This window comes from Trachypithecus francoisi, unplaced genomic scaffold (assembly GCF_009764315.1).
Source record: "Trachypithecus francoisi isolate TF-2019V2 unplaced genomic scaffold, Tfra_2.0 Lachesis_group5, whole genome shotgun sequence".
Classification (NCBI taxonomy): Eukaryota; Metazoa; Chordata; class Mammalia; order Primates; family Cercopithecidae; genus Trachypithecus; species Trachypithecus francoisi.
This window is the reverse complement of record NW_022681470.1, coordinates 53,548,094-53,560,829: the sequence shown is the minus strand read 5'-3', so window position 1 is coordinate 53,560,829 and position 12,736 is coordinate 53,548,094. Positions and strand designations below refer to the sequence as shown.

The 12,736-nt window shown below is 38.5% G+C and overlaps 1 protein-coding gene across 5 annotated transcripts in view; it reads right to left on the bottom strand.

The window, feature by feature from the left end:
- CFH (complement factor H) overlaps positions 1-12,736 on the bottom strand; it is a 175,052-nt gene that overhangs the window by 50,371 nt on the left and 111,945 nt on the right. For 2 of the 5 annotated variants that reach the window (XM_033200641.1, XM_033200643.1), the window contains one exon: positions 2,810-3,203. The exons of 2 other annotated variants lie outside the window; for them this stretch is intronic. In XM_033200641.1, coding sequence (XP_033056532.1) covers positions 2,989-3,203 — 215 coding nt within the window. In that variant the 3' untranslated portion in view covers positions 2,810-2,988. Of the gene's footprint in view, positions 1-2,809; positions 3,204-3,370; positions 3,416-4,101; positions 4,106-12,736 lie in introns of those variants that run through there. One more of the 5 variants, XM_033200642.1, reaches the window with a different exon arrangement.

The following is a 12,736-nucleotide window of genomic DNA, read 5'->3' as shown; positions in this document are numbered from 1 at the left end:
AAACTGAGAATTCACTCTTAAATTTCTTGACAGAATTTGAGAAGGATTAGCATCGATTCTTTAAATGTTTGCTAGGATTCCATCATCATGAAGCCACTAGCTTTTTTCTCTTTTTTTCTTGATGAGAGACTTTTTATTACTTGTTCATTTATCTTACTCATTACTGTTCTGTATTAATTTTGTATTTCTTTATGTTTCAGTAATCTTAGTGGGTTGTAGGTGGCTACGAATGTGTCTGTTTCCACCAGGTTATCCAACAGTTATTGTTGGCATCTAACTGTTCATCGTGGTCTCTTCCGGTTTTTGGTATTTCTGTGTTATCAGTTACAATGTTTCCTCTTTCATTTATAAGTTTATTTATTTGTTCCTTCTCTTTGTTTTAGTTCAGCTAAAGTTTTGTCAATCTCATTTATGTTTTCAAAAGCCAACTTCAAGTTTTGTAGATCCTCACTATTATTTTTCAAGTCTTTTTTTTTTTTTTTTTTTTTCCTGTTCTGTACCTTACTATTTTTTTTTTTTCCCACCACCTTTGGGTTAATTTTTTTTTTTTTTCACTTTCTAGTTTCCAGAGACACAAAGATACTTGCTTTATTGGGATCTTCATGGAGTCATTCATGTCTCTAAACCTCCCTTTAAGCTGCTTTTGTTGCATACCATATGTTTTTTAGTATGTTGCTTTTCCATTTTTGTTTGTCTCGAGATATTTTTAAATTTCCCTTTGAATTTATTCATTGCTCTATTGGTTGTTCAGGATCATGTTGTTTAATTTCCATGTATTTGTGAATTTCCTAACATTTCTTCTGCTGTGGTTTTCTAGTTTCATATCACAAAGCTTAAAAAATTTGTATGTAATTTCAATCTTTTTAAAAATGTTTAAGACTTGTTTTGTGGCCCAACATAAGATCTATATTGGAGACTATACCTTGTGTACTTGAGAAGAATGTTTATTCTACTGTTGTCAAATGGAATGTTCTATGTAGGTCTCATAGGTCCATTTGTTCTAACATATAGTTCAAGTCCAATTTTTTATTGATTTCTGTATAGACTGTCTATCCATTGTTGAATGTGGGGTATTGAAGTCCCCTACTATTATTTCATTGTTGTCTATTTCTTCCTTTAGATGTATTAATGATGGCTTTATAGGTTTCATCGCTCCCATGTTGAGTGAGTATATACTTGCAATAGTTATAATCTATTTGTGAATTGACTCCTTTATTGCTCTATAATGACCTTCCTTGTTTCTTTTTACAGGTTTGACTTAAAGTTCAATTTTAGTTAATGTTAGTATAGCCACCCTGCTTTCTTGTGGTTTCCATTTACTTGGAACCTATTTGTTTATCCCTATGCTGTGCTATGATCTGCATAGTAGTGCCCCTTCAAAATTTGTGTGTTACATTCTCATCACTATGGTGATAGCATCAGAAAGTCAGTCCTTTTTAGGTGATTAGGTCATGAGGATTCCACCCTCAGAGATTGGATTAGTCTTTTTAATTAGCATTAAATCATATTTGTGTTGTATTTTTGATATCTTTACTGTTCACATAATGGCTTCACCTCTTTTATGAGTTTAAAATGTTCCTAGTCAAAAATGATTTTACCTAACTGGTGCTGATTAAAATGAATGAATATAAAAACTACATTTCAGAATCTTACTGTTGAAATTTCTAAAACTCAAAACTCTTCTACTCCAAAAATAGTTGAGGCTATTTGATGTTAACATCATTACTGATGACATCTTTATTATTCTCAACATGCACAGCCTTGCTTGTTAGACTCATTATTTTATTTTATTTTTTTTATTTATTTTATTTTTTTTTTTTTTGAGGCAGAGTCTCGCTCTGTCGCCCAGACTGGAGTGCAGTGGCGCAATCTCGGCTCACTGCAAGCTCCGCCTCCCGGGTTCATGCCATTCTCCTGCCTCAGCCTCCCGAGTAGCTGGGACTACAGGCGCCCGCCACCTCGCCCGGCTAGTTTTTTGTATTTTTAGTAGAGACGGGGTTTCACCATGTTAGCCAGGATGGTCTCGATCTCCTGACCTCGTGATCCGCCCGTCTCGGCCTCCCAAAGTGCTGGGATTACAGGCTTGAGCCACCGCGCCCGGCCTATTTTAAAATAAATTGTGCTTTTGTTTCAAAACTAATATATGTTAAAGGTAGAAAATTCAGAGAATGCTGATATATACAAAGGAATTAAACCATAACTTTTACCCCTACTATCTCTAAACACACACACACACACACATATATATATACACACATACACATTTATCTACAGTTTTAAATTTACTGGAAATACTTTATCTACAAACATTAATTCAGGGCAAAAGTATTGTGTTTCTGTGTTTGTAGGTGAGTGTGTGCAAGTGTGTTATAACTGACACTATATTTTTATTTTTTGTATGTTTTTGTAGTAATATTCATATACCCAATTACATTTTAATTCCTCTTTATGATTAGTTTGCATTATTATGTGTGCTAGATTGGCATCTTATAGAAGCATCTACATTTCATCAGTTTTGGTGCATTTATGTATTGATATTCACTTTTGGTGCATTTATGTATTGATAAATAGTAATTACTTTTATCTTATTACCAACATGAGTAGAGACTTGACTTGGTTTTTACCTCTTTGGAAAGTGATATAATTTGGAAATCAGAGACAATGATATATTTTCCATTTACTGTAAAATAATGAGCCTCAGAAGCTATGAAGGAAACTTTGAGAGATTTAAGAGTGAGGAACAGAAATAAAGTCTGAAAAATTGCATCTAATTTCTTGCCACAACAATTTTATGAACTAGACACAACGGTTAGTTTTCTAAGTTTTAATATGGTGCTTTAAAGAAGAGAGCCACCGGTCTCAGATTATAATTACATTTACACAAATTAACCCGAAAATGCACTAATGAATAAAAAGGAGTAAAACAATACTTAAAAAATGAAATTGAGAACTGATTTAATACTAAAGTTCTGAATAAAGGTGTGCATTTTATGATCGATAATAATTTTTTACACAAGTTGGATACTCCAGTTTCCCATCCTGACATGTTGTTCGCAATGCGTGAGAGTCTGGTGAAAGATGATATCCAGATCTACACACAAATTCAACTGATTCACCTGTTCTCGAATAAAGTTTCTTTTTGGCTGTCCATTTAAATGTTATGTTATATTTTTCCATAATTTCTGGGGATATTACACACGCATCTGAAAATAGAAAACAGTAAACATAAAACATTAAGTAGTATGCAAATCTTCATAGACTTTCAGGTTTTCAAGTAGTCAGGATGGTTGAGGAATTATTTCTCAAAACACTATCCAAATTGACTATGTAAAAACATCATATTGATTTAAATAAAATTAAAATGGTACTCGATGTGAAAATGAGGTTCTATGTTTAATGTCTGAGAATTAAAGGTGTATTATCAAAGATTCATTGCATCAATTGTCATTTTAGGATCCCTGCATTTTAGAACTTATCATTGCTGCTTTTGTTTGATTAAGATATTGGTCAAAGGGTACAAACTTTCTGCTGTAATATGAATAAGAACTTGGAATCAAACACAGAGATCTAGTGATATTTATAGCTAATATTATTATTTTGTTTATTTGAAAATTGGTAAGAAAGCAGATTCTAAATGTCCTCACCACAAACACACACACACATACGCACACACCCACCTGCACCCAATGGTAAGCATAGATGATGAAGAATGTGCTAATTAATTTGACTGTGGTTATCATTATAGTATAAATACAGCAGAACAGCATATTGTCAAACATGAAAATATATTTTTAAATGTCAACAAAATGCTTTAAAATAAAATATATATAATAAGAAAAATGATTTTTATTTTTATTATACTTTTTAAAAAATTTTATTTTATTATTATTATACTTTAAGTTCTAGGGTACATGTGCATAACGTGCAGGTTTGTTACATATGTATACTTGTGCCATGTTGGTGTGCTGCACCCATCAGCTCGTCAGCACCCATCAACTCGTCATTTACATCAGGTGAAACTCCCAATGCAATCCCTACCCCCTCCCCACTCCCCATGATAGGCCCCGGTATGTGATGTTCCCCTTCCCCAGTCCAAGTGATCTCACTGTTCAGTTCCCACCTATGAGTGAGAACATGCGGTGTTTGGTTTTCAGTTCTTGCGATAGTTTGCTGAGAATGATGGTTTCCAGCTGCATCCATGTCCCTACAAAGGACACAAACTCATCCTTTTTTATGGCTGCATAGTATTCAATGGTGTATATGTGCCACATTTTCTTAATCCAGTCTGTCACTGATGGACATTTGGATTGATTCCACGTCTATGCTATTGTGAATAGTGCAGCAATAAACATACATGTGCATGTGTCTTTATAGCAGCATGATTTATAATCCTTTGGGTATATACCCAGTAATGGGATGGCTGGGTCATATGGTACTTCTAGTTCTAGATCCTTGAGGAATCGCCATACTGTTATCCATAATGGTTGAACTCGTTTACAATCCCACCAACAGTGTAAAAGTGTTCCTATTTCTCCACATCCTCTCCAGCACCTGTTGTTTCCTGACTTTTTAATGATTGCCATTCTAACTGGTATGAGATGATATCTCATTGTGGTTTTGATTTGCATTTCTCTGATGGTAAGTGATGATGAGCATTTTTTCATGTGTCTGTTGGCTGTATGAATGTCTTCTTTTGAGAAATGTCTGTTCCTATCCTTTGCCCACTTTTTGATGGGGTTGCTTGTTTTTTTCTTGTAAATTTGTTTGAGTTCTTTGTAGGTTCTGGATATTACCCCTTTATCTGATGAGTAGATTGCAAAAATTTTCTCCCATTCTGTGGGTTGTCTGTTCACTCTGATGGTAGTTTCTTTTGCTGTGCAGAAGTTATTTAGTTTAATTAGATCCAATTTGTCAATTTTGGCTTTTGCTGCCTTTGCTTTTGGTGTTTTAGACATGAAGTCCTTGCCCATGCCTATGTCCTGAATGGTATTACCTAGGTTTTCTTATAGGGTTTTTATGGTTTTAGGTCTAACATTTAAGTCTCTAATCCATGTTGAATTAATTTTTGTATAAGGAGTAAGGAAAGGATCCAGTTTCAGCTTTCCACTTATGACTAGTCAATTTTCCCAGCACCATTTATTAAATAGGGAATCCTTTCCCCATTTCTTGTTTCTCTCAGGTTTGTCAAAGATCAGATGACTATAGATGTGTGGTATTATTTCTGAGGACACTGTTCTGTTCCATTGGTCTATACCTCTGTTTCGGTAGCAGTACCATGCTGTTTTGGTTACTGAAGCCTTGTAGTATAGTTTGAAGTCAGGTAGCCTGATGCCTCCAGCTTTGTTCTTATGACTTAGGATTGTCTTGGCAATGCGGGCTCTTTTTTGGTTCCATATGAACTTTAAAGCAGTTTTTTCCAATTCTGTGAAGAAACTCATTGGTAGCTTGATGGGGATGGCATTGAATCTATAAATAACCTTGGGCAGTATGGCCATTTTCACGATATTGATTCTTCCTATCCATGAGCATGGTATGTTCCTCCGTTTGTTTGTGTCCTCTTTTATTTCCCTGAGCAGTGGTTTGTAGTTCTCCTTGAAGAGGTCCTTGACATCCCTTGTAAGTTGGATTCCTAGGTATTTTATTCTCTTTGAAGCTATTGTGAATGGAAGTTCCTTCATGATTCGGCTATCTGTATGACTGTTACTGGTGTATAAGAATGCCTGTAATTTTGGCACATTAATTTTGTATCCTGAGATTTTGCTGAAGTTTCTTATCAGCTTAAGGAGATTTTGGGCTGACACAATGGGGTTTTCTAGATATACAATCATGTCATCTGCAAACAGGGACAATTTGACTTCTTCTTTTCCTAATTGAATACCCTTTATTTCTTTCTCTTGCCTGATTGCCCTAGCCAGAACTTCCAACACTGTGTTGAATAGGAGTGGTGAGAGAGGGCATCCCTGTCTTGTGCCAGTTTTCAAAGGGAATTTTTCCAGTTTTTGCCCCTTCAGTATGATATTAGCTGTGGGTTTGTCATAAATAGCTCTTATTATTTTGAGATACATTCCATCAATACCGAATTTATTGAGCGTTTTTAGCATGAAGGGCTGTTGAATTTTGTCAAAGGCCTTTTCTGTATCTATTGAGATAATCATGTGGTTCTTGTCTTTGGTTCTGTTTATATGCTGGATTACATTTATTGATTTGCATATGTTGAACCAGCCTCACATCCCAGGGATGAAGCCCACTTGATCATGGTGGATAAGCTTTTTGATGTGCTGCTGGATCCGGTTTGCCAGTATTTTATTGAGGATTTTTGCATCGATGTTCATCAGGGATATGGGTCTAAAATTCTCTTTTTTTGTTGTGTCTCTACCAGGCTTTGGTATCAGGATGATATTGGCCTCATAAAATGAGTTAGGGAGGATTCCCTCTTTTTCTATTGATTGGAATAGTTTCAGAAGGAATGGTTCCAGCTCCTCCTTGTACCTCTGGTAGAATTCAGCTGTGAATCCATCTGGTCCTGGACTTTTTTGGTGGGTAGGCTATTAATTATTCCCTCAATTTCAGAGCCTGCTATTGGTCTATTCAGGGATTCAGCTTCTTCCTGGTTTAGTCTTGAGAGAGTGTAAGAAGTGTCCAGGAAATTATCCATTTCTTCTAGATTTTCTAGTTGATTTGCATAGAGGTGTTTATAGTATTCTCTGATGGTAGTTTGTATTTCTGTGGGGTTGGTGGTGATATCCCCTTTATCATTTTTTATTGCATCTATTTGATTCTTCTCTCTTTTCTTCTTTATTAGTCTTGCTAGCAGTCTGTCAATTTTGTTGATCTTTTCAAAAACCAACTCCTGGATTCTTTGATTTTTTGGAGGGTTTTTTGTATCTCTATCTCTTTCAGTTCTGCTCTGATCTTAGTTATTTCTTGCCTTCTGTTAGCTTTTGAATGTGTTTGCTCTTGCTTCTCTAGTTCTTTTAATTGTGATGTTAGATTGTCAATTTTAGATCTTTCCAGCTTTCTCTTGTGGGCATTTAGTGCTATAAATTTCCCTCTACACACTGCTTTAAATGTGTGCCAGAGATTCTGGTGTGTTGTATCTTTGTTCTCATTGGTTTCAAAGAACATCTTTATTTCTGCCTTCATTTTGTTATGTACCCAGTAGTCATTCAGGAGCAAGTTATTCAGTTTCCATGTAGTTGAGCGGTTTTGATTGAATTTCTTAATCCTGAGTTCTAGTTTAATTGCACTGTGGTCTGAGAGACAGTTTGTTATAATTTCTCTTGTTTTACATTTGCTGAGGAGTGCTTTACTTCCAATTATGTGGTCAATTTTGGAATAAGTGTGATGTGGTGCTGAGAAGAATGTATCTTCTGTTGCTTTGGGGTGGAGTGTTCTGTAGATGTCTATTAGGTCTGCTTGCTGCAGAGATGAGTTCAATTCCTGGATATCCCTGTTGACTTTCTCTCTCATTGATCTGTCTAATGTTGATAGTGGGGTGTTGAAGTCTCCCATTATTATTGTGTGGGAGTCTAAGTCTCTTTGTAAGTCTCTAAGGACTTGCTTTATGAATCTGGGTGCTCCTGTGTTGGGTGCATATATATTTAGGATAGCTAGCTCTTCCTGTTGAATTGATCCCTTTGCCATTATGTAATGGCCTTCTTTGTCTCTTTTAGTCTTTGATGGTTTAAAGTCTGTTTTATCAGAGACTAGGATTGCAACACCTGTTTTTTTTTGTTCTCCATTTACTTGGTAGATCATCCTCCATCGCTTTATTTTGAGCCTATGTATGTCTCTGCATGTGAGATGGGTCTCCTGAATACAGCAGACTGATGGGTCTTGACTCTTTATCCAGTTTGCCAGTCTGTGTCTTTTAATTGGAGCATTTAGTCCATTTACATTTAAGGTTAATATTGTTATGTGTGAACTTGATGCTGCCATTATGATACTAACTGGTTATTTTGCTCGTTAGATGATGCCGTTTCTTCCTAGCATCGATGGTCTTTACATTTTGGCATGTTTTTGCAATGGCTGGTACCGGTTGTTCCTTTCCATGTTTAGGGCTTCCTTCAGGGTCTCCTGTAAGGCAGGCCTGGTGGTGACAAAATCTCTAAGCATTTGCTTATCTATAAAGGATTTTATTTCTCCTTCACTTATGAAGCTTAGTTTGGCTGGATATGAAATTCTTGGTTGAAAATTCTTTTCTTTAAGATTGTTGAATATTGGCCCCCACTCTCTTCTGGCTTGTAGAGTTTCTGCTGAGAGATCTGCTGTTAGTCTGATGGGCTTCCCTTTGTGGGTAACCCGACCTTTCTCTCTGGCTGCCCTTAAGATTTTGTCCTTCATTTCAACTTTGGTGAATCTGGCAATTATGTGTCTTGGAGTTGCTCTTCTCGAGGAGTATCTTTGTGGCGTTCTCTGTATTTCCTGAATTTGAATGTTGGCCTGCCCTACTAGGTTGGGGAAGTTCTCCTGGATGATATCCTGAAGAGTGTTTTCCAACTTGGTTCCCTTTTCCCCCTCACTTTCAAGCACCCCAATCAGACGTAGATTTGGTCTTTTTACATAATCCCATACTTCTTGCAGGCTTTGTTCATTTCTTTGTCTTCTTTTTTCTTCAGGTTTCTCTTCTTGCTTCATTTCATTCATTTGATCCTCAATTGCTGATACTCTTTCTTCCAGTTGATTGAGTCGGTTACTGAAGCTTGTGAATTTGTCACGTATTTCTCGTGTCATGGTTTTCATCTCTGTCATTTGGTTTATGACCTTCTCTGCATTAATTATTCTAGTTATCAATTTTTCCACTCTTTTTTCAAGATTTTTAGTTTCTTTGCACTGGGTACGTAATTCCTCCTTTAGCTCTGAGAAGTTTGATGGACTGAAGCCTTCTTCTCTCATCTCATCAAAGTCATTCTCTGTCCAGCTTTGATACGTTGCTGGCGATGAGCTGTGTTCCTTTGGAGGGGGAAATGTGCTCTTACTTTTTGAATTTCCAGCTTTTCTGCCCTGCTTTTCCCCCATCTTTGTGGGTTTATCTGCCTCTGGTCTTTGATGATGGTGACGTACTGATGGGGTTTTGGTGTGGGTGTCCTTCCTCTTTGTTAGTTTTCCTTCTAACAGTCAGGACCCTCAGCTGTAGGTCTGTGGGAGATTGCTTGAGGTCCACTCCAGACCCTATTTGCCTAGGTGTCAGCATCAGAGGCTGCAGAAGATAGAATATTGCTGAACAGCGAGTGTACCTGTCTGATTCTTGCTTTGGAAGCTTCCTCTCGGGGTTGTACTCCACCGTGTGAGGTGTGGGATGTCGGTCTGCCCCTAGTGGAGGATGTCTCCCAGTTAGGCTACTCAGGAACCAGGGACCCACTTGCGCAAGCAGTCTGTCCGTTCTCAGATCTCAACCTCCATGTTGGGAGATCCACTGCTCTCTTCAAAGCTGTCAGACAGAGTCTGCAGAGGTTTGCGTCTGCAGAGGTTTGTGTTGCTTTTTTTTCTTTTGTTGTTGTTTTTGTTGTTTAGCTGTGCCCTGTCTCCAGGGGTGGAGTCTACAGAGACAGGCAGGCCTCTTTGAGCTGCTGTGAGGTCCACCCAGTTCGAGCTTCCCAGCAGCTTTGTTTACCTACTTAAGCCTCAGCAATGGTGGGCACCCCTCCCCCAGCCTCACTGCTGTCTTGCTGTTAGATTGCAGACTGCTGTGCTAGCAATAAGGGAGGCTCCATGGGCATCGGACCCTCCCGGCCAGGTGTGGGATATAATCTCCTGGTGTGCTCGTTTGCTAAGACCCTTGGTAGAGCGCAGTATTGGGGTGGGAGTTACCCGATTTTCCAGATGTTATGTGTCTCAGTTCCCCTGGCTAGGAAAAGGGATTCCCTTCCCCCTTGCACTTCCCAGGTGAGGGATGCCTCACCCTGCTTCAGCTCTTGCTGGTCGGGCTGCAGCAGCTGACCAGCACCGATTGTCCGGCACTCCCTAGTGAGATGTACCCAGTACCTCAGTTGAAAATGCAGAAATCACCTGTCTTCTGTGTTGCTCGCGCTGGGAGCTGGAGACTGGAGCTGTTCCTATTGGGCCATCTTGCTCCACCCCCCTATTATACTTTAAGTTCTAGGTTACATGTGCACAACGGGCAGATTTGTTACATATGTAAACATGTGCCATGTTGGTGTGTTGCACCCATTAACTCGTCATTTACATTAGGTATATCTCCTAATGCTATCCCTCCCCACTTCCCCCACCCTAGGACAGGCCCCAGTGTGTGATGTTCCCCATCCTGTGTCCAAGTGTTCTCATTGTTCAACTTCCACCTATGAGTGAGAACATGCGGTGTTTGATTTTCTGTTCTTGTGATAGCTTGCTGAGAATGACGGTTTCCAGCTGCATCCATGACCCTACAAAGGACATGAACTCATCCTTTTTTGGCTGCATGGTATTCCATGCTGTACATGTGCCACATTTTTTTTGTTGTTGTTTTGTTTTGTTTTGTTTTTGAGACTGAGTCTCGCTCTGTTGCCCAGGCTGGATTGCCATGGCCGGATCTCAGCTCACTGCAAGCTCCGCCTCCCGGGTTTACACCATTCTCCTGCCTCAACCTTCCAAGTAGCTGGGACTACAGGTGCCCGCCACCTCGCCCAGCTAGTTTTTATTTTTTTAGTAGAGACGGGGTTTCACCGTGTTAGCCAGGATGGTCTCGATCTCCTGATCTTATGATCCGCCAGTCTCGGCCTCCCAAAATGCTGGGATTACAGGCTTGAGCCACTGTGCCCAGCCCCACATTTTCTTAATCCAGTCTGTCATTGATGGACATTTGGGTTGGTTCCAAGTCTTTACTATTGTGAACAGTGCCCCAATAAACATACGTGTGCATGTGTCTTTATAGCAGCATGATTTATAATCTTTTGGGTATATACCCAGTAATGGGATGGCTGGGTCAAATGGTATTTCTAATTCTAGATCCTTGAGTAATTGCCACACTGTCTTCCACAATGGTTGAACTGGTTTACAGTCCCACCAACAGTGTAAAAGTGCTCCTATTTCTCTACATCCTCTCCAGCACCTGTTGTTTCCTGACTTTTTAATAATTGCCATTCTAACTGATGAGATGATATCTCATTGTGGATTTGATTTGCATTTGTCTGATGGCGAGTGATGATGAGCTTTTTTTCACGTTTCTGTAGGCTGCATAGATGTCTTCTTTTGAGAAGTGTCTGTTCCTATTCTTTGCCCACTTTTTGATGGGGTTGTTTGATTTTTTCTCATAAATTTTTTTGAGTTATTTGTAGGTTCTGCATATTAGCCCTTTCTCAGACAAGTAGATTGCAAAAATTTTCTCCCATTCTGTAGGTTCCTGTTCACTCTGATGGTAGTTTCCTTTGCTGTGCAGAAGCTCTTCAGTTTAATTATATCCTATTTGTCAATTTTGACTTTTCTTGCCATTGCTTTTGGTGTTTTAAACATTAAATAGGGAATCCTTTCACCATTTATTGTTTTTATCAGGTTTGTCAAAGATCAGATGGTTGTAGATGTGTGGTATTATTTCTGAGGCCTCTGTTCTGTTCCATTGGTCTATATCTCTGTTTTAGTGTCAGTACTATGATGTTTTGGTTACTGTAGCTTTGTAGTATAGTTTGCAGTCAGGTAGCATGATGCCTCCAGCTTTGTTCTTTTGGCTTAGGATTGTCTTGGCAATGCAGGCTCTTTTTTGGTTCCATATGAACTTTAAAGTAGTTCTTTCCAGTTCTGTGAGAAGAAAGTCATTGGTAGCTTAATGGGGATGGCATTGAATCCATAAATTTCCTTGGACGGTATGGCCATTTTCACGATATTGATTCTTCCTATCCGTGAGCATGGCATGTTCTTCCATTTGTTTGTGTCCTCTTTTATTCCATTGCGCAGTGGTTTGTAGCTTTCATTGAAGAGGTCCTTCACATCCCTTGTAAGTTGGATTCCTAGGTATTTCATTCTCTTTGAAGCCATTGTGAATGGGAGTTCACTCATGATTTGGCTCTCTGTTTGTCTGTTATTGGTGTATAAGAATGCTTGTGATTTTTGCACCTTCATTTTGTATCCTGAGACTTTGCTGAAGTTGCTTATCAGCTTCAGGAGATTTTGGGCTGAGATGATGGGGTTTTCAAAATATACAATCACATCATCTGCCAACAGGGGCAATTTGACTTCCTCTTTTCCTAATCAAATATCCTTTATTTCTTTCTCCTGCCTGATTGCCCTGGCCAGAAATTCCAACATTATATTGAATAGGCGTGGTGAGAGAGGGCATCACTGACTTGTGCCCATTTTCAAAGGGAATGCTTCCAGTTTTTGCCTATTCCATATGATATTGGCTGTGGGTTTGTCATAAGTAGCTCTTATTATTTTCAGATACATTCCATCAATACCGAATTTATTGAGAGTTTTTAGCATGATGGGCTGTTGAATTTTGTCAAAGGCATTTTCTGTATCTCTTGAGATAATCATGGGGTTTTTGTCTTTGGTTCTGTTTATATGCTGGATTCCTTTCATTGATTTGAGTATGTTGAACCAGCCTTGCCTCCCAGAGATGAAGCCCACTTGATCATGGTGAATAAGCTTTTTGATGTGCTGCTGGATTCGGTTTGCCATTATTTTACTGAGGATTTTTGCATAGATGTTCATCAGGGATATTGGTCTAAAATTCTCTTTTTTGTTGTGTTTTTGCCAGGCTTTGATATCAGGATGATGTTAGCCTCATAAAATGAGTTGGCGAGGA